The sequence below is a fragment of the Rhea americana genome, unplaced genomic scaffold (assembly GCF_003343005.1).
Source record: "Rhea americana isolate MKP2758 unplaced genomic scaffold, rheAme1 scaffold_38, whole genome shotgun sequence".
In the NCBI taxonomy this organism is placed as follows: Eukaryota; Metazoa; Chordata; class Aves; order Rheiformes; family Rheidae; genus Rhea; species Rhea americana.
In genome coordinates, this window is record NW_028186512.1 from 1,602,935 (window position 1) to 1,625,025 (window position 22,091).

Here is a 22,091-nt window from a genome sequence, read left to right on the forward strand (position 1 = left end):
TGCAGGTTTCCGAGCTGGATAAGAAGAACACATCACATAGCTCAGAGAGCACAGATGAGAGGTTAAAACATGCAGATTATGTGATTCCTTACTGTGGGAGGCAAATTCTTTCCTTAGGAGTATACCAGAAAGCAGAAAATCCTAGTTTGGTTTGCTGGCTAGAATATTCTCTAGGTGAGAGGCTTCCTTCCTCCTAAGGATTGTCTGCAGCATGTTTGCTTTCTGTTTCCTTCAGCTGCGTACCCCACATCCGAACGGTTGCAGAAACCAGGCTGGTGCCATTAGACAGGCTGAGCAGTAAAGGGAAAAGGCAGGGATGTTCCCATTTGAGCAGCAAATAACACTTATTAGTGGAAGTGGGGGAATCAGTRCAGAATTGCAGCCATTCAACTCAGGTTTTTTCTCTCCCTCGTTTACTAGTGAAATCAAGAGTAATTTCATTAAAATGGGTGGTTAGACTAGTATATACTGAAGTGAGCAGTAGGAGAAGGTTTTAATGGAGTTGGCTGTGCTAAGGAGGCCTTAATAGCATTTAACAGCCCGAATGGATGGCAATAATTACTCAAAAGACGTTGCCTTACACATGTTATTGTTTTTGTGAAGGTAATTTTCCCGCTTAGGAAATATGGAGAAAAGTAAGTCCTTGTTCCAGTCCAGAAGCTGCAAAAGGTACCSTCTTCATAGTTCTGCAAGCTAGACTTTTTGGAGATGAATTCCAGCTTTTTTCTCCTTAAATCCTGGGGAAAAGCTTGATGATTCTGGCATTGTGCAGGGAGAAGACCACTTTGCCTGTCATTTTGTGAGTCAAAGAATTAATTCTGTTTGTGGAGGAAGGAGGGAAGTTTGTGAATTTTAYGTGCATTTCGATATGCTTTCATGAGGTGCTATTTTAAAAGTTGAGCTTTTTCAAAGTTTTCTCTGCTTTATGTGGTCCTTAGCTATCACTTCTGTTTTCTCACTCTCCCATGCCTTTGCGAGGCTTCCTCGCTCCCGTCTTTGTTTGGAGACCCAAAGCATGCTACTCTTCCAGCCGTTGTACCCACAGTGGCTTTCGGACTTTTCCCTTGCCCTTCCTGAGGGATGGGGCAGCGGAAGGTGCGACTATCGGAGGAAGAAAAGAGCTGGCTCCTCGGTAAGGGCAGGTGCTTTTCCCCAGCACAAAGYGGGGACAAAGCGTCAGAGGCGGCTGCGCGGCAGGAGCGGAGCACGACTCTGAGTCAGCCCCGCAATGCGATTGCCGAAGGACAAAGCTGGTTCTGGATTGCGTTAGCGCTGTGTGCAAGGTGCAGGAAGTAACAATTTTATTTTACTTAGTGATGGTGATACTCAGCTAGAAAAGCGAGTCCAGTTTTCGTCACTAAGCTTTATGAAAGGGATCAGAAAAGAATAATGACGATAGATTTAGAAAACATGACCTATGAGGAAAGACTGAGAGAACTGGATTTGTTTAGTCTGGCTAAGAGATGGGGAACGTAAATCTTTCAGTAAGCATACRGTTGTTGTAAGGCAGGTGGTGATCTATTGCTTTACGATGGGAGGGGAGTGCTAACATCACTTTGGTAGCAAAACATCCCGGTTTAAGTTAAAAGTAAAGTGAAGAAAACCCCTAACTTGAAGGCTAGAGAAGCAGTAAGGTATGTTTTGTAGAAAAATTGYAGAATCTGTTTCCTTAGAAGGTTTTAAAACAAGTTTTAGGGGGGAAAAAAGCACTTGTCTGGACTGTTTGAATGGCTTTAACTTGCTTCTGTTGGGGGGCTTGAATTAAACAATCTTTTGCAATCTTTTCCAGCCTTATGCTTTTATTTCTCTGTTTTATCAACTTTGTTTTACAAAATTTAACATTTCCTGAACATGATAGGAGTTGCTATTTTAGCAAGAGAGCAGAAATGAAGAAGAATCATTAATTACTTGCAGTTCCTGACTTAGACTTTAAGAAACTAAAAAAAAAAAAATAGTGATTTTTAGGAGAAAGACTGAACATATGGAATATTTCACAAACTTCTGTAATTTACAATTTTTTTCTCAGTAATGAAAATATTACTGGCAAGAAATTTGTAGACCCGATTTCTATTTCAGATTTACATGTATGGAGATATCATGGCCCCTTGAAGAGAGCAGCAGCACTTTGCGTGCATATATGAGCTCATGTTTGCACATCAATTTCTAGGACTGGTAGCTCAATTATTGTGCTGGATTTTTTAAATGGGGAAAGGCACAATTTCCACTGCAGGTAGCAGTCTCAATGTGGCAGTAATTCAGACACCCGGTAACAACTGCTCTTTTTTCTCCCCTCCTTTATTGCTGAATTTTGTTGTTCAAGATAGAGTAATGAGAGCAAAGACTGCATTTCGTGAAAACTTCCTTCTTGTTTTCTGTCATAAGCCTATCATATCAGGGAATTAATGAATCTGAAAATGTCTTAAACTCCCTCACCTGTGAAAAATCTTATGTGGGCTCCACATCAGTATGTGCCATTCTGAGGTAGATAGTGACACACTAAGCTACTCTGACTATGACAGATCTTTATTTGTATTATTGCATAGTATCTATTAATTATTTACTTTGAACAGGAAATTTTCCTGGCATCTTTTGTAACTGTTTATTTTGGATTGAACAGGATTTACCTTATATTTATGATGGCATATGTAAAAATCACTTTCTTAAAGCATTAGCACATTGGAGATGAGAATTTGATATCTACTCCATCAAGTGACTTTCTGGGCCACTTTTGAATAATTAAACTAGATTAAAAAAAAAAAAAAAAAAAGGCAGCTGGATTAAGCTAACCACAAGCTATATACAACTTCTTAAAAGAATTAAAATCTGGCCACCACAGAAACAACAGCCCCTTTGCAGGATGATCTACATCACTACCACAAGATCGTCAAGACCCCGGGGGGTTTTAAGAGAGTTGCATCAGTTTCAGGTGCGGAGATTTCTGTTTTGATTCTGAAGTTCAAAGGGATGTGTTAGGATAAATCATGACATGTAAATGGGAGATGGTTCCATTGACGAAAGATACTTCCCTTTGCAATAATATTCATTATGAGTACCTTCTCTCTACTGACTTATATTGCAGCATTAATTTTAATTGAAACAAATTATGTTTTGGTTGCGTGAAATCTGAAGCTAGTTTCTTTATGATAGACGATAGAATAAAATTCTTAACTGAAAAGTTATTGTCCGTCAGTATTACGTATCTGTACTATACCCGGGGGAGTTCTCTAAATGCTGRTTTATTCTGTTTTTTAAGGGTATTTAAGTTATTTTCACTGAAGGAAGTAAAATGATTTAAGATGTCTATATTTTATTTATTTTTTTTAGAAATAGAAAAATACAATCTCTGATCTACAGAAGACATTTGCTTACTAGAAAAGATTTGCCTTGCTTACTAGAAAGACTACTTACAGATTTTGTACCATATGGTAGTATTTGGAGATATATGATTCAAAAACGGATGAACCTTTGCTAAATTATACTTCCTGTAAATATTTAACCTAGAATGTGTAGGCTAGAAAGTAATAATTGCAGACTACCTAAACCATTCGAAATGTGACTTRCAGAAGAATTCTGTTTTAGTGGGAATATTTGTTATGCAGTCACAGTGTGACAGTGATTGAATCAAATAAATATTTCCACAATATTTAAGAATGTGACCCAAGTAATCATCCTAGAATACATAAATGTTAACCTCTTTTTATTAAACTCATTAGTTTTTGAAAGCAGTAATGAAAAACGTTTACTTAACAGGTGTACAGTTTCACAGAGCAAACTGCCTTCAGGGAAATTCTGCAGTGGGGTTCATTTTGCAGCATTAGAGCTGACTTGTCATATTAATAGCCTGCACCCGCCTGTGAAAGCCTAAAAATGGTATTGCAGTACTCTGTGATGTACAAAGGACATTGTATGAGCGCTGAACAATCGTACTTGCGTTTCTAGGAGAAAATAACCATTTCTCTCCTCTATCCCCAAAAGATGTTATAAAAATCCAGGTACCAGTGTTTTTAATGGTATATACACCATCTTTATGCTGTATAKCATTGCTTTAAACACTCTGTCTTCCACCTTAATTTTGTGCTCACCTTTAGAAGATGTGTGTGCTTAAGTCAGTACAAAGTAAAAATGTAAATAGGAAGAATAAAATACTTTTTATTTCTTGTTATAGATCTATTTTTATACAGATAACTGTACACTAAGTGCTGTGTGATAAGCAGGTTTTTATTTTGTGATCAGCTGAGAATTTTTCTTGTTACTGTTTTAGCAGGCGTATTTAAAGATCAGCTAATAGATATTGATGCTGTCATTATACTATGCACCTTGATTTATTTTATGTCTGGCATAATTTCATGAGCTCATGTACATGAATTATTGTCCCTAAGTTTTATTTCTTTTCATCTGTGTCACGCTTCCTACTAAGGACTAAAGACCCTGAGCAGAAACTCTGATTTGCCAATCTGCTTGCTGTTAGCCACATAAAGCATCATCTTCCTCCCAGTGTGTTTGTGGGGTTTGAGTGAGTGAAGTGTTGCTATAACAAGATTGRTTCTCTTTGTGCAAGATGCACAGCAAAGAAATGCAAGAAATAACCTAAACTTCAGTGCACTGTCCAGATAGTTAACATTGGCTAGGGGTAAAAGGAAGTCAGATGCAGAGATATARAACGACTTATCAGAAGTTTTAAGGCAAATTCCTGAAAGAGCCTAAAACAAAAACCAGGTCTCCTGTGTGTCATGAATATTTTCTTTGACTTTCCCTAAGGAAGCATTTATGTATTACGGAAAATATCTTGGCAAACATGTTTTATACCTCTTGTTCTAAAACAGCTCTCCCTAGCTCTCTGTCTTGATCGAGTCTGCGTCTTGTCTGGCTGCTTCCCTGCACAACTCAGCTTCCTGGGCTCAGTTTTGGGACTGCCCGCCTGCACTTTGCCCAGGCTTCTCTGAGAGAGGGCGGCTGGCCCCTGGATAGCAGTATCTGCTGCTTGCTTTAGTGGTTGGTGTCAGCTTTATGTTGCTTGTATGATTCTTGGTTTTCTTCACATCTGTCTCATCATTCTTCGATGATCAGTGCTGGAGTCTCTCCACTACTGAGTTGGCCATTGGTGGTACCACATTGACAGTTTTGACCTCTTTTTGTCTCTCTCGCATCTTTGTTACTAAATTGCATTCAGTTTACAGAATACCACACTTCTTATCTTGTTTCTAAAATGCCTCTCTATGAGACTTGATGGTTTTATTTTACTTGCTACATAGGCCTGCAACTCACTAGTGTATTTCACTTTTGACTGTTTTCCTGATTTTCAGATGATGACAAATCCTGCAATTTATCTTACAGTATGATATACTACTTTGAGCTGTGTTCTTTCCTTTCATYCTTCTTCTGGAAACTCATTGTTGCACTTTTTTGCACAAATGCTGCAAACTGATTTTTCAGGTCTCTCTAGTCCCCGTCTGCCACCTCTAGATTGAGGCAGCTAAAATCATCATCATCTTTCACTTTTCTTGTCACATTGCATTTAACCCTTTGTGGCTTCCTTTATTCTTCCACATCAAATCCAAGTATCTTCTATGTATTTTGAATATTCTACATATTAGTGCCCTTGTCTGATACACTGCATCCATTTGCTGTGCCTGTATTTCTCCTACAATGCAAAGTTGCTTTTGAGTTTTCAAGTTATTAAACATCAGCGTATTGCCTTTATGGCCATGTACGTTTTCCTTCTGCTCAATACTTTGTGTCCGATATCTGCCCTGTCTTCATATGAGTAATACTGTAGTACTGTGGTTGTGAGTTAGTCCTACTTTGTCAAACCCTTCAGAAATCTTCTGCTACAAGTTAACTGATTAAATCAGAAATGAAACACTCAGTGAACTGATTAAAGAGAACAGAGTCTATTGTGAAAGTTGACCTCTACTTTGCATTTCTGCTTTAGACTTGTGAACTCCTTTAGCATGAGAATGGCCTTCCTTTTTCTACAGAGCCTAAGAGCTGTTAGGTTGCTGTGTGATGCTGTGCATGTAAGAATATTTGAAAATGCTCAAAATCAATGTGTTTTTATGTTTAAAAAGAAAGAAAGAAAGAAAAAAGAAAAAAAAAAGCTTGGAAGTCCTGCTGGGAAGAAAGAGGTGATGAGATCTCTCTTTTGAATGATGCACCAAAACTCATTTCCCAGTTTAAACAGGAGAGAGGCTCATAGGAAAATGAAGGATGGGTCACTAAGGTATTGGGAAGGCTAAAAAATGGAATTGAGAATTTCTGCATTAATAAGACACTCAAAATGGCTGAAAACAAATAACGCAACGAGCAAACAGGAATTATTTAAATACRTACTCTAATAATGTATTTTGGTTTTGGTTCATTCAGGGCAGCACAATTACCTGTGTGCGGGAAGGAACGACTGTATAATTGATAAGATTCGGAGGAAGAACTGCCCAGCTTGTCGATTACAGAAATGTCTGCAAGCTGGAATGAATTTAGGAGGTAAGCAAAACATTAATGGTCTGGTCTCATAATTTGATTAGGCAAAAATATTGGAAATGTGCAGTCTCTTATAGTTCTGGCATCTGCACTGTCTCAGAAGTTTAGGGTGGAATTATCCTGGAGAAGTGCTTTAATAGTTAATAAAATATTGTTATTCTGAGTCAGTTTTGAACATATGTGTATGTTATGGCTCAGAGAAAAAAGAAAAGTGGATGTTTTATGATAACTAATTTTAATTGAACTTCATATAGCTCAAAGTGTTAAGACCTCAAGGATTGCGTGCTTTCTTGGTAATGAACACTCTGTAGAATATTAAAAAATACACCATCATGAAAAGCAAGTTCATGTGAAGTGATACCTCTCAACTTCTTTGTTGTTCATTCAGCATTTAGATAGATTTGTTTCTGGTGCTGTCTTGATATGCAGTTATTGATGATGGTACTCCATAATTCGTATACAAAAAGAAGGCAAAAACATCTCAATTTATAAAAAGCTTTTTGAAAACTATATTATAAACAAAGCTTTTAATAGTTTTTTTCCATTGTTTTAGTTCTTCAGTTACAACATCTACACAGTGCAGTCTGTTCTTCAGAAGGCTTCTTGCTTCAGCCATCCCTCTAAGCAAACTGTACTGTAAATCACTTTTCCCCATCACTCATTTTATTTATTCCGTATATGAAAAATACTRTCTGAAGGTTGGGGTTTGGATACTTGCTAAGATTCCTTCCCCTGATACTTAGAGTGCCCCTTACATTAAAATATTTGCAGTGCTTATTACATGGTCACATTTATTCCTCCAGATTGTTTTCTCTCTCACAACTTACTGAGTTTTTATCCTCCTGGACCTACTCTCCTACTAGCCTGSCTTAGTTTTACAGACACATTTAGCTTCTTGTCTTTCATAGGTTACACCATGTTACGTAAAATCCTGGCTCATGCTGTCTGTCTAATAGCTTTATCTGCCCTTGAATCCTCTTTTTTTCTATCTTGTCTCCTGGCAGAAATACTCAAGTAAGCCTTTCCTCACTTGGAGGGTAGCCCTGCCTTTTTTCCCCTCTTAGGACCTCATTAAGCTGCTCTCCAAATTGTGAGACACTGCATTGCCACCCAGCTAGTCCTAGGTCCCTTGATTCTGCTTCCTCCCCAAATTGGGGTCAAATCATGACATACTGGGGTCTGACAGCTTTTTCCCTTGTTGGTCTACGCTGTTGAATCTGGCAAAGGAAGCAGAACACCAGCTTTGTGTCATGGAGCGTAGCTTTGTAGTAGTAGCTCCTTCTTCCCAAATAGAAGATTCCCAAATTTCAGCTGTGGGGCTGAAAATGTGAGTGGAGCAGGCAGCCCAGCTCTGTGGGTTTCTGGAAATCTTGCTGCAGCTGTGAGCAGCTTCTGAGAACTTCTGTGCTGTATTCTGCACAATGCAAGCAGATCTCCTGTAGGCATGTGTTCCTGTACGCGCATAGGTGTATAGTGTTTCTGCTTGCAGAATATGAGGCTGCTGTCCTGTTTGGTAGTCTTTTAAATAGAAACATTTGACACTGTATTTCTCTGATGTCATGAGTTCCTCACAGAGATTTCCCAGTATATTTCAAAGGCTGTGTTCACGTGAAGTGGTGTGCGAGAAAATGAGGAAGGAGGAGAGGTTTGGGGGAGCTTTTTTTTCATTCATTGAAATCTTGTAAATCAAAAATACATTGAAAAATCTGCCCTTGCATTGGATCTTGATAGTCTGATGGAAGTTGTTTATGATCAGTGATCTGCATATAATGAACTAGGAGTCTGAGTCTGCCTCTCCAAGGTACAACTGACATGGAGTTAAGCGTAGTGATTTTAGTTGTTTTGGTGATTTTCTCCATATAGAGAAACCACAGTAAAACTGACATTTCTGATTTGATCCCTTTATGCCACATAAAGAAGCTAAAATGGCATAAAATGATCCTTCCAGCATGTGGGTGCAAGAGATAATAGGGAAAAGGCTGTGGACATAGATGAAGTACAAGAATGTAGACCAACTGCTTTGCATGAGGTGCAGTACAGAAAACATGTTGGAAGCCCAGGCTGATGGTTCCAGAGTGGGGTAAGGTGCAATCCAGAGATAGTATTACAGTTTAGAGGGCCCCAAGATGATGTCAAATGGTGCTAATGGACCTTTCAGCCCTTGAGCCAGCCCAGATCTGGTAGGAAATATAGCTTAAAGCTATTAGCTGCTTAGGCCCTCCTCTTTCCCAGGTTGTGAATTTTGCTTATGGCTTCGTAGGAGGTACAACACAGCATCTCAGTCCTATTTGAGAAAACTTGTGTGTGCTGTTGCAGGGGTTTCTGCTACAATGGAGATCAGCATGAGAAGGGAGGTGGTAATGACAAAAAGAGCTGTTAATGAATATTTGACAATAGTAATTTTCTTTTCTCATAGATGTCTAAGTTTTAGTATTAAAAACATTTTTCATAATTAACTTGGATGTACGGCTTATATTCATATTATTAAGAACATACAGCATAGTTTGTAGTTTCGTATGTGACTGATGGTCAGCTTAGTTTTGCCGAGAACTTACACTTCTCCAATAAAAATAGACTTTTATCTGTTTCTAGTTTGTACCTATAGGCAAAATGTGCAAGTGTTTTGCTAGGCATTGTGATCAGCAAAGATTGAGGGAAAATTAATTTATAAATGCGATTTAGTTTAAATCCTATTTACAGCATAGTACTCTGTAGCTGAGTCACACTGCACAGTGCTGTGCTCTTCGTGCAGTAAATCTAATTTAGCTCTCGGCCTCCAACTCAAAGCAAAAGCAAGCACAAAAAACAAACTGCATGAAAGATGCCTATGTATTTGGTTCATGAGAAAAACAGTAAGATGTTATGCAAAGGGATCATCAGCATAGCTCAGGGCTGCAGTTTGTTGCAAGCTGTTGAAGCCATGGACCTTTCTTTCCCACTTATGGATAGTTAGAGTGATTTATTCCCTCACTTTAAAAAAAGAATCATCAGTTGATATAGAAAAAATAAAGCTTTAGAGAACAAGGTCCTCTCTCCTATGGGCTGGAAAAGAACTTGACTCTTTTGCATCCCTCCCCATCTGCAGGTCAGAATGAAAGGCCTCAGGCTCCTGCCGAGCTGCAAGTTACTGCAGTAGGATGTTTTATAAAGCACAGAGAGAACATTTTGTAATGTGAAAGTTTGCTATCATCTTCCTTCTATTACTGGAGATATTCATCTCTGTAGTGGAAAAGTGGAAATCAAACAGAGTTTCCATGTTTCTTGCAGTAAATTTTTCTTCTTGCAGTAAAGTTTTCACAAACTTTCATTAATCTACTGKTTTTTTTTTTCTGCTAGGCTTTTTTTTTTCAGTTATACTCTCTCACTATTTTTTAAAATGTTCTTTCTTTTGTTTACTCCATCGAAGGCATGTTTTGATCAGATATGTTTGGCATGCTAACAGTTTTTTCCAAAAAATAGTGTTTTGATGTGTGGCAGCATGCCATACTTTAAGCACCTTTTACAAAAAAATGTGTAATTCAGTGATATAAAATACACCTTTTCAGGAAGGCTCAAACAAATTAATGTAGCAGTTTTATTGTTTACCACCTCCTTTTGTCTGTTGAAACATTGTAGTGTTCCTTCTGCTCTTATCCTCTAATGCTCTTCAGAGGATTATTCATCAAGTCAGCAAATAATTTTCCTAATTATGTTCTTTCACAATTTTTCTGTTTTGATTTTATGAGAAATATCAGCAACCTGTAATTTCTCCAAAGCTAAGGTTGCCAAATATTGAATTAATTCATCATCCTTGTTTCTAGAAAGTGCATGTGTGCGCACAGACACACATTCTTCAGCAAGTAGGACTCTCAAACTTTTTCAGGAATCATAGTTTGTTTGTTGTCTTCTTTCTAAACTCCAGTGCCATATGCTAGACTTAATTATTGGAAGAGATTCAGAGTGAGCAACTGCAGTATGAAGGTATGCTGGCCCATTTTTGGTTTATGCTCTTTTCAAGATTCTGTAATTAATTTTCAGTTAATTACGGACCAGAATGTCTTCATGAATTGTTAAGTTTCTTCCAGCATGCGTTTTGATCAGACTTGTCAAATCTCTCACTTCTACGTGAGATGTTCTAATGCGACTCCCGCCTCATGCTGCTGCGCCTTGGTCCGGTACATCCCCACGGCAGCACTGCGATCCCCGTGGCACCGAGACCCGTCACCCCGACACCAGCGCCCAGCACGGCTTGTCATGTAACAACTGGCCACATCCAGCAAGTCAACTCGTGGCTTGCAGCAGTGACTGGCGGGCTGCACTGCAGCCGCGGTGGTGCAGAGCCTCCTGTCTTAAGTCTTACTRCCTGCCCTGCTCTGAGCTGAAACCCAGAGAAGTGAACATTTTTGTATTTTGTGACTTGAGGGGACTCTCCCGCCCCCTTTCATGGGCCTGTTAGTCCTTTCCTCTTTCATGTCACCGGGTGGCCAGGCATGCCTCTCTCTTCTGCTGTGTCACCAGGCTGGTGATGTCTGTCCCGTGTGCAGCAGGGACAAAAAGCGTTGGGAGATCTGTGCAGTGTAGGACTGCAGTGCTTGCCTGCCTTGACGCTAGCGTGAAACAGTTCTGAGACAGTGCTGGGCTCCCACAACAGTAAGGAGCGGCTTACTAAAATACCTTTAAGATATTTAAGAGAAATAAAATAGATTTCCATTTGCAGATTACATAGTTCATCTCTCTATCGGCAGAGACTGCCTGTGAAATTTGAGTCTGGGTTTTGCATACRTTTACATGTGTAAGACACTTCATGCACAAGATGCCGTGTGTGATTTGTAGTCTTCAGTTGCAGATATCCATATTTAGCTTTTAAACGTTAAAATATTTCCATAATCTGAAAAATAGATTAAATCAGAGTATCAATAATAAGATATGGTATTTCACTTTTTTGTCTTGCTTACTGTTTTCCATTTAATACTAGTAGAGATTTACAATTGTGACGTTATTTTCAATTATTACAGCCTATATTTTGTATTATCTTTTTGCCTATCTTTTTGAGAAAAGGAAAGGGAAGATAAAAAACACTCAGTATTAGAAAACTGAAAACTAGAAAAAAAACCTGAAATATGACAAAAATACACCCTTTTTTGTTTTGGTTTTCTTAAAAAATTTCTACCAACTTGAAGGTTTCATAAATCTAAAAGGAGAAAAACCTTGTCTTTAAGAAACTGTAAAGCAATTTTGTGTATGTGCATGCTTAACCATTATTTTTCATTTAAACTCTAACTGTAAGGTATTTTGAAATGCCAGTTAAAGTTAACTATGTTTGTATTTGCATTTACTATGTAGCATTTTCTTCCATGGGAATCTAGTCAATTTATTTTTTAACTGAAAAATACAGAAGAGTTTGTGTCAGTTCTTCTAAGAGACCAATGCACAACAGTGTAGYAAGTGGTGCTTGGTTTTTGTGAAGCAAAACCTCGATTTTGAAGAGAATTTTAGCTTTACAATTTATTTGTATTATCTAYCAATATCTACAATATCATTAGTATTGTTTCAAAATATGTTCTTATGTTTCTAGGTGATACAACTTGAGAAAGCATTTGTGTTTGATAGAAATCCATCAAATTACAAGACTATGTTAAAATCTTTACTATTCTTCTAGCAAAACAAAATGACTACTGATTTCTTGCTTGTTGCAGTGTATGTTCTGTTGAGCCCAGGTCAGCAATGTAACCTTGAGGCTTCGTAGTGTGCAACCACACTACCTTGTGCTGTGATTTTATTAGGGCCTATAAATTGTCACCGGGCTGTTATTCATAAGAGCTATCAGCAGGGAAATAYAGGTTGCTGCATGGAGTCTCTGTTGGTGACTCTTCAGAAAATTACCTCCTTTCTACCTAAGGGCCTGTAGTGTTTAAGAAGGTGCTATGGCTGCAGACACGACGCTACTTGGTGAATTAAAATAAACAAAAAAAAAAACAACGACAAAAAAACAACAAAAAAAACCCTTCAACCTCCTCTTCTGGATCTTGTAKGAACAAATTTGTTCAGCAGTGAGTTTCACCTGTGTATTTTGTTTATGTAGTAACATCTTTATTTCTCCTTTGGGGTCCATCTTCCTCTGTATTAATAGATACTGCTCCTCCMTGCTCCTCATGTGACACTAGCTTCTCATCTGAACCATCCTCAAGAGTAGTGCATATAACCACCAGAACAGTCAATTGCCACAACTATTAAGAAAATATTTGYGAATGATAATGCATGATTTTGAATAAGACTGGCAATGTCATAGAGTAATCTCACAGGCATTGATTAAATACTAATATTGAAAGKCTGTGTTTGTACTTTGCGTTTTGCTAATGATTTTATATGATTTATGTTGTCAGCTTAAGAAGATACACTGCAGCAGTCCAAAAGCACACAAGTCAAATGCAGAAATCCTTGGTCTTGCTTAATGCAGCTTCGTGTTCTCAATCCTTCTTTGTTTTTTCAAGTTTTGCTAGTTTCAGCTCTGCCTTCTGATGAGTGCCCAGAGGCAGCAATGTTTGTCTTTCCTCTAGGAACAGCCTTTCAGGCTTTTGGCAAGGGTCTCCTGAACTCCAGACTTCCTTGTTTTATCTGCTGGACTCTCCACCGCACCATTCATGGCATTACACCCTTGGTTGCCTGCTTCGTGAAGGAGCTGCAGCTTTTCCAGTCTCCTACTGGGAGTGCATGTCCCAGCCTGCCTCGTGTCACGGCACTGTGTGCAGGCTCAATTAGGTTTTGTTGATTTGAACAGACGTAGAGGTTTCTCTTTCCTACGTTGTTCATACTTGGTGTCTCACTTTAGTTAAGAACACAAATCTAAGAGAAGCAATCACAGTAGTTTGAGAGGAAGGTTTAGGTCTTCCCTGAAACAATGCAAAATAGTCTTCCACAGTTGTGCTGTTGTGATGTGATACCCCTGAAGTGTCATATAATACAGCCCTCACTCAGGCTCCTCCTGCCAGCCATTCATCAGCTGCCTTGCTTTGGGTGCTGCATTCCCATGAGTTTTTAATCTTTTCCATGTGTTTTTAGGGCTGCAGSTTTCACCTCCAGGATGCTCCTGGGAGAAATGACTGTGGCTGTCTCAGACTCCCCTGGACCAAAGCAAATGCCTCTTTTGCCCCTGTACACCAGTACTCCGGTTTTCTGCCTTGTGGGGCACTTGAATTTAACAGCCTATTTTGCTTAGGACTCTGAAAATAATTGCTGTTTACCTTTACAGAACATAAAGACGTATAAAAGCGAACAAACCCATACTACCTCTCTTCATTTGTTCAGTCTTGTCATGCTGGAACTCTCTCTAGTCTTAGACCACAATCCTTTGGTGTTTCCAAAATTATTTTCTTGCAGCTCTTGGTGTCATTTTGTTTTTTCCGAAATTGTCAAACGTTGTGTTTCCTTCCACTGTGTTCTAAGTTCATTTCCTTTTTACTCTTCCCTGTGGTTAAGCAGAAATCCTTCCTATAAAAGCATGCCTGTGTCTCCTATTCCTCTTTCCAGAGCTACTTGTTCTCTCTGAAGGTGAAGCCTTTGTTCTGCCAGAGCCCTTCTGAAACCTCTCCCTGTGGTTTGTTTTGGTATATTTTCATTATTCAGTTCTCCTTTGCTGTGAAAAGCTGTAGAAGCAGGAGGAACTTGTCATTTTAGCTTCAACCAAGCCATTGCTTCAGAGAGTTTCCAGCTGAATAAGAAAGCATGAACATTTTATTTGCCATATCTGACATACCTTTAGCTAAATTATGGTGTGCTCACTGTTACAGCGAGCCTGTTAAAGCATAATAGCTGTGTTTGTTAAAAACTCTCACCAGCTGTATACAACAATACTATGAACCAATTCAGAAGAGCTTAGAGCTGAAAGCTGAAGCAGATGATGAAAAGAAGATGAAAATTTCAATGTCTTGAAAATTTGACTGATTAGGAGAGACTGAATTGATTGATATTGTTTAGGCAAAAGAATAGTGGTGGGAAGGGTGGAGAGAGGATACCAATGTCTTCAAATACATTAAGTGCTCTAAAGAGAAAGAGGAAATGATCCGTTTTCTATGTCTCTGAAAGGCAGGACAAGAAGTGATGAGCAGCAAGGAAGACRGAGGTGAGGAAATAGAAGAGTATTTATAACCATAAGGCAATGGAAGCACGAGCATAGGTAGTCTGGGCAAGATAGGGGGTCTTTGTCTTTGAGTCTCTAAAAGGTTAGGTAAGCATTTGTCAGAAGGGATGTGGATACAGCTGATTATGGTTTGAGCAGGAGGATGGATCGCATGACTGTCTGAGGTCTCTTTCATATGACAGTTAGTATTAGATAAAGGATGATGTTAAGACAGATAATTTGTATGGAAATAAAATACAAAACTGTTACTTCTATGTGACAAAAAGCCTTTTTATGTTTTGACATAATTTATCGTAATTGTATGAGCTACTCCATGTCTTTATCCTCTGTGTGTAACATGTTTTTTTGAAGAAGCAATGATGCTAAAACTCTAAAACACATGTGCTTTTTCTTCTGATATTTTGTTGCTTTTTCGATTGTCTGCTAGTTTGGCATTTTACAGGTTTTAATTTGGCTGCTGAGCTGTGGTTTACTCAAGTAATGTCACAAGGATAATTTGTTCAATCACAGATTATGCCTTAACATATCAATCTGTTACTCTTTTCCTTGTCTTCACATAGGTACTTAGCTTCAGAATTACTTTAGTAACTCACATTTTGTTTTGAATCTTGTTTTCTCTTTCTTTTTCACCAGTTCACAACTGTATGTCTTTCTGTTTTTAGTATGTGTTCTTTAATAGTCTGAGAAGAATACCTGGCAAGAATACCTGGCTCGAAAAGCAGACTTTGGAGTTAGATGTTAGTAGAAAGAACAATGCCCAGTGGGTTGTGAAGGAAATATTGGGTAAATAATTTAAGACTTTTAGAACTACACAATAGGCAAAGAGGTGGTGTTTATTAAAGAGAAAGACAAGGTGAATAAACCTTGGTGTGTTCCTGAGCTATTTAGTTCCATACAGCTTCCTGGAAATTGGGATGGGTGATTTGTGACTTCTGAATGAAAATTTAGATAGTTCTTTACCATCAATTACCCCTTTCCCACTCTCCCCTCCTTCTCAAATCCATGAAGTTTTCCTAACGGAAGCCTTCCTGCCTAGACACTATCCCTGCAGAAGGTGTAAAAGAAGGATGACCTTGTAGAACGTGAGCTTGCAAGACCAGTCCACCCAGAATGGAAAACAAGAGGATTTGTCAGTGAAAAATAAGAGACACTGATGCGATGCATTTCTTCTGCCTTTAAAACGATATAGTCATCAAACTTAAAGAGCTGAAAACTCTTGTGTGACTTCTGGTTCTGCACATGGACCAAGCACATCTTAGTTTTAGTCATTATTGGCATTTCATACACAGTTTCTTCACTTTCAGCAGAACTCAGACATGTATCTATCAGTTGTGAAGCAATATTCGGTCTCGTGATTCAGATCATGCATATGGGCAATATTGCAAAGTTACGTTTTCTCTGGAAAGGTGGCTAATATCCTAAGTTAGTACATATGGAGTGTTTTGCTAGTGTTCAGGGTGATTTATTGAAACAGAGTAATATGGCTTTATATGTATAAGAAAATATATATATATATATATGTGTGTGTGTTATGAATAGTCATGAACTGGATGATGAAAAATATGGCTGATAAGACTGTGGGAGATAAACAGCCAGCTTGTATTTCACAGATAGCGGTGGTGTTCTGGGAATCACAGTAGTTGATTTCTAGAAAATGAGATAGACCAGCAGCAGTAGAATGTATTAGAATTAAGGTCGTTTGGGAGAAATCAGAGGTGATGAAAACTGAGGATATGGAAATCATGCGTGTGAGGAGATGAAGTATATCAGAAGTTTTGTTACTTGTGAAAAACAATGATGTTGATRTGATGCATTACAGTGTAACCAGAAAGACCACAAAAGGAAATGCTGCACTTACCAAGCTGAGTTCTAGTAATAGCAGTAAAAGAACAAAAATGAAAAATTTAAACCATGGTTGCACACTTCTGTATGGAGTAGAAGCATGAGCTCTCAAGRCACAGCATGAGAGGTGTTGCAGAAGTGTTTGCTTATTGATGTTTTTGAAATATTCTGAGAAGGTTGTTGTGTAGCTATGCTTCTAGTGTAAATACAAAGAGGGTATTTGACACCCAGTAAATGTCTCCATGACTATATCGGAGGCAACTGAGGTAACTTAGTTTAGTGATCAGAACTGAGGATGCATAAATCTCAATACACACTTAGCATTGGATATCAACAGAAATAAGCACTGGATATCAAAACAAATAAGCATTGGATATCAACAAAAATAAAAAGAGGAAGAGAAGGCTTGGACAAAGAGGGTTTGCAGAATGTTGGATTAGAATGAGTGTCTGGGGAGGGAGGATGTCGTTTGGCGCAAGGCAGAAACCAGTAATTGTAGCCAAGAGAATTCAGTCTGGCATCATGGAGGAGGAGGAAGTAAAACCTACTCTCTGAAGTTTCCCTAACTTTATTTTACCCAAATTTTAGCAATAATTTCTCAAGCCTTTCTGCAGGACTTTTAGAGTTGTAGGCAACAAATGTTGCAGTTGTAGGTGACCAGTTTTTTGCATTCTTCAATGGTGGTTTGCTGTTAGTCTTTTTAAGTCTGTTTGATGAATAGGCAAAACTAGACAACGCTTAGCTCCAAAATCATTGAATTTGCCATACATTTGGAGAATGAATAAATAATCAGTAAAATATGAGTTATGGGAGCATCTGAAAAGGAGTGATTAAGATTGGCTTTCATCAAAATTATAATTTTCTTTTGTAAGCTTTTTTTAAAACTTTGTTTGTTGGGTGATTTAAATATTTAGAAAATACATTTCTTTTGAAACTAATGAAGAAGCACAAGAGGGAGTTTTATACACCAAAATGTTAGCTGCAAAACTATATTATGTCAGTTTGGGATTTTATATAAAATATATGTGGGAAAAATTTTCATACTTTAGCCATTTCTCATTAAAAAGCTTTATCAAAAACAGCTTTATTTGATTTTAACAGGAAACCACTAATTGGCATTTGGTAAAAGTTGTTCCCACACAGGGAGGAGTACCCCTATGAAACTGTTATTTTTCAATTAATTATCACTTTGAGGATTGCTGAGAAACAAGCAAATGTGTTAGACATTTTCCCTGACAAGCTAAATATTCCTGTAAAACACACTTTGGAACTCAGCTTTCTTTTGTCACTTTTGTCCGTTACCTCTTCACAAGTGTCTAGCCTGAAGCTCAGCATGGCTAAAAAAGAGATCTTTCCTTCTGTCTTTTTCCCAAACCTTCCTCAGTTCCTTCTCTTCTTGATCACTGGAGACCACATCACTGTCCAGTTCATCAGACAGGTATGTAGCCTGAACCTCGTCTTTGAATCAGGCCACAAAATATACGAGGTTTGACCTGGGCTTTCATCTTAGTTTTCTAAAATACAAGTAAGAYGGCTTCTCTGTAGTCTTTGCAAGGCTGCTTCTTTTACAAGTGCTATGAAGGTGTTCTTATGCCATTTCTGCAAGCAGATTGTTGTGACTCTGGATGCATGGTCCTGAACACTGTATACAAAAGATATTGCACTACGGAGGGAGATGAGTCTGTTCCAAAAGGTATGTGCAAGCGCTGTTATGAGGTGCCTGTAGGCATTTGTGTTTCACTACTCAATTTATCTAGCCATATCTATAGTAAGAAGGACATGCAAAATTCTTACTAAAGTAYGATAAAAAATTCTCATTAAATGGGTGCATGATTGTTTGAAATAGTGCTTTCAAAAAGTAACTCTGAGTGGGTTACTGCCACCCTGGAAGGGCATCTGAAGTAGGGTGGTTTGGGGTCTACAATTTCACTAATTACTTGGATAACAAGATAGAGCGTGAATATATAGAGATTAGGAAATTCTCCTAAGGATTTTTGAAGGCAGAATCAGAATTCAGAAGCATCTTCAATTTTAATGTCTGCAATCAACATGATAACCTTTTCAGTAAACTACAAGAATTGTATTTAGAGAGGAGATTTCAGGTGTGCAAATACAAAATACCTGACAGTAGCTGTTCACAGAACTGCAGAGAAGAAAGAGGCATGGTTGCATAATGGCTTATATGTTAAATATGCATTAGCAATCTAACATTGTTGCAAAAACAGGCAAGTCTCTTTTGTAACTAAGTCATTATTGTGCTCTGGTCAGAGCTGCCAAATGTTGGCCTGATGACTGTGTCCAGTTTTACAGAATCATAGAATCAGTAAGGTTGGAAGGGACCTCTGGAGATCATCTAGTCCAACCTCCCTGCTCAGCAGGGGCACCTAGAGCATATTAGACAAGGGTTGCATCCAGGCAGGCCTTGAAGATCTCCAGAGAAGGAGACTCCACCACCTCTCTGGGCAACCTGTTCCGGTGCTCTGTCATTCTCACAGGGAAGAAATTCCCCCTCACGGTCAGGCAGAACTTCCTGTGCTTCAGTTTCTGCCCATTGCCTCTTGTCCTGTCCCATGGGACAACTGAAAAGAGTTTGTCCCCATCCCCTTGACACCCTCACTTCGGGTACTTATACACATTGATGAGATCCCCCCTCAGTCTTCTCTTCCCCAGGCTGAACAGGCCCAGCTCTCGCAGCCGTTCCTCATRGGGCAGRTGCTCCAGCGCTCTGATCATCCTCATAGCAAAGCCCTCCGCTGGACTCTCTCCAGTAGCTCCGTGTCTCTTGTATTGGGGAGCCCAGAACTGGATGCAGTACTCAAGATGAGGCCTCCCCAGAGCTGAGTAGAGGGGCAGGATCACCTCCCTCCACTTGCTGGCAACAGTCTTCCCAGTGCACCCCAGGAGACCATTGGCCTTCTTGGCCACAAGGGCACATTGTTGGCTTATGGTCAACTTGTCATCCACCAGCACTCCCAGGTCCTTCTCTGCAGAGCTGCTCTCCAGCAGGTCAGCCCCCAGCTTGTACTGGTACCTAGGGTTATTTCTCCCTAGGTGCAGGACTCTGCACTTGCCCTTGTTGAACTTCATGGGGTTCCTCTCCACCCACCTCTCCAGCCTGTCCAGGTCTCTCTGACTGGCAGCACAGCCCTCAGGTGTATCAGCCGCTCCTCCCAGCTTGGTATCATCAGCAAACTTGCTGAGGAGGCACTCTGCCCCCTCATCCAGGTCATTGATGAAGAAGCTGAACAGGATGGGACCCAGTACTGAGCCCTGGGGGATGCCACTAGCCACAGGCCTCCAATTAGACTCCATGCCACTGATGACGACCCTCTGAGCTCTGCCTTTCAGCCAGTTCTCAATCCACCTTGCTGTCCACTCATCTAACCCACACTTCCTGAGCTTGTCTAGGAGGATGTTATGGGAAATGGTGTTAAAAGCCTTGCTGAAGTTAAAAGCCTTGCTGAAGTCCAGGTACACAATGTCCACTGCTCTCCCCTCATCTACCCAGCCAGTCACTCCATCATAGAAGGCTAGCAGATTGGTCAAGCAGGATTTCCCCTTKGTGAATCCATGCTGGCTACTCCTGATCACCTTCTTTTCCTCCATATGCCTGGAGATGACATCCAGAAGAGAAGGAGCTGTTCCATCACCTTTCCAGGGATTGAGGTGATGCTGACCAGCCTATAGTTGCCTGGGTCCTTCTCCTTGCCCTTTTAGAAGACTGGAGCGACATTGGCTTTCTTCCAGTCCTCAGGCACCTCTCCAGTTCTCCAGGATGTTTCCAAGATGATGGAGAGTGGCCTGGCAACAACATCCACCAGCTCCCTCCGTACCCRTGGGTGCATTCTATCTGGGGCCATGGATTTGTGGATGTCTAGCCTGCCCAGAAGGTCTCTAATCCTGTCCTCCTCAACCAAAGGGAAGTCCTCCCTTCTCCAGACTTTCTCCCTCACGTCCAGGTTCTGGGATTCCTGGGGGCTGTCCTTGGCAGTGAAGATTGAAGCAAAGAAGGCACTGAATAATTCTGCTTTCTCTGTATCCCTTGTCACCAGGGCCCCTGCCCCATTCATTAGCGGGCCCACATTTTCCCTAGTCCTCCTCGTGCTGCTGATGTATTTGAAGAAGCCCTTCCTGTTGTCCTTAACATCCCTTGCCATTTTCAAGCGTTTCAAGCATTCCCCGTCACAGTCATGGGGCTGAGGAATCTCACAAATGTCATGTGTGTTCTTGTGCCAATTGATAGGATTAGTGATAATTGTGCCGTTCCTGGTAGACACACGTCTCATCTGTTCTTGAAGATCTTTGGTGTTGAAGTCTCTGCTGTTGCCCCTGATAATTTGTTACAGTTTTTCACTGACTTTACATTTAGAAGGGTTTTCCTAATACCTAAACTGAATCTTCCTTCCTGAAATTTCATGCCATGTGCCTTAGGAAAGGTGTATTTATAGTAGAGACAATCCAAGGATGAGTAACGATAATAAGAAGCTTAGGAAAAAAATAAGAGTAAAAGAAACTGGATGTGTTTAAGTGTAGAAGAGGGAAAGATACTAAGGACATGATACCAGTCTTTCAGTACATGAAGTGGTGTAAAAGAAGGGAGAGAAATGTTCTTCATGGCCACTGGGAGAAGGATGATGAGAAACCATGAAATCAGCAATCGGGGAAAAAAAGGATGTGAATATCCCCGTATTGGGGAAAAAATGAGTGGTTAAGTGTTGGAGAAAAATGAAGGATATTCCAGATAAATAACGTAGTGGGATGGCCAGTGTATAGTTGAAGCTGCTCAAAGCAAGAGGAGACATTGCTATGCATACGTTGTCTCTGCTCTACAGTGCTTTGCAGGGAAGCATTACTCTGCACTCTGCGTGAGAACCTCTTCCAAGCAAAACAAGATGCACGTATCTTTGAAATTGGCATATAAGCAAGCAAAGTAACAAACAATAAAATGAGTTTTATTATTTAAATCAAACTAAATCAAGATTCAAAACATGTTGAATGCATGCAATGAAAAAGATGTAAATAATGTAGATTAAAACATACTTTAGGAGCTTTTTCCCTCTTCTGTTCTTTATCCTCCTTTCTGGTATATTGAATGTGAATTAAGAGCAAGAATTGTATTTATAGATATGCTTGGATCTTTACAGATCCAAAGGCAATATTTGGCCAAATATCCAATATTGGCCAAAGGCAAATAAAATGTGACATATCCATAGATCAAGTGTTTATTCCGTGTCTTCAAATTGTCCAGTCCTGTCAGATGGAAGTGATGTTATTAAATTAGTGAGCAGTTGTGAGTGATGTTGGAAATGCCGAATTATGCTACTATTGCAGTTCTGCCTACCTTTTTGTTTTACTGAATTCAACCTCTGGCTTTGATCTTTTTCTCCAGTAGAAGCTATGTTATGTTTGCTTTTGCTGGTGTAGATAAGAAAATTTTCATTACTTTGTTAATAAAACTAAAAATCTACCTGTATATTGATTTCTCAGACTTTTAACAGGGGTATCATTTTCTACTTTCTGTCTCTGCTGGCTTCAAACTGTCAGAAAAAGCTTTTACAATTGGTTTAACTGGGCAGGACCTTTATTTTCTCTCCTGCCAACATAGGCCCTGAGTATCTGGCAGCTGCAGCCTCCTTTCTTAGTATATTTGGATAAA

The 22,091-nt window shown here is 39.5% G+C and overlaps 1 protein-coding gene across 2 annotated transcripts in view; it reads left to right on the forward strand.

The window, feature by feature from the left end:
* The window catches only part of NR3C2 (nuclear receptor subfamily 3 group C member 2), a 220,806-nt gene that overhangs the window by 153,226 nt on the left and 45,489 nt on the right, over positions 1–22,091 (forward strand). For both annotated transcript variants that reach the window (XM_085313177.1, XM_085313176.1), the window contains one exon: positions 6,364–6,480. In XM_085313177.1, the coding sequence (XP_085169303.1) occupies positions 6,364–6,480 (117 nt within the window). The remainder of the gene's footprint in view (positions 1–6,363; positions 6,481–22,091) is intronic.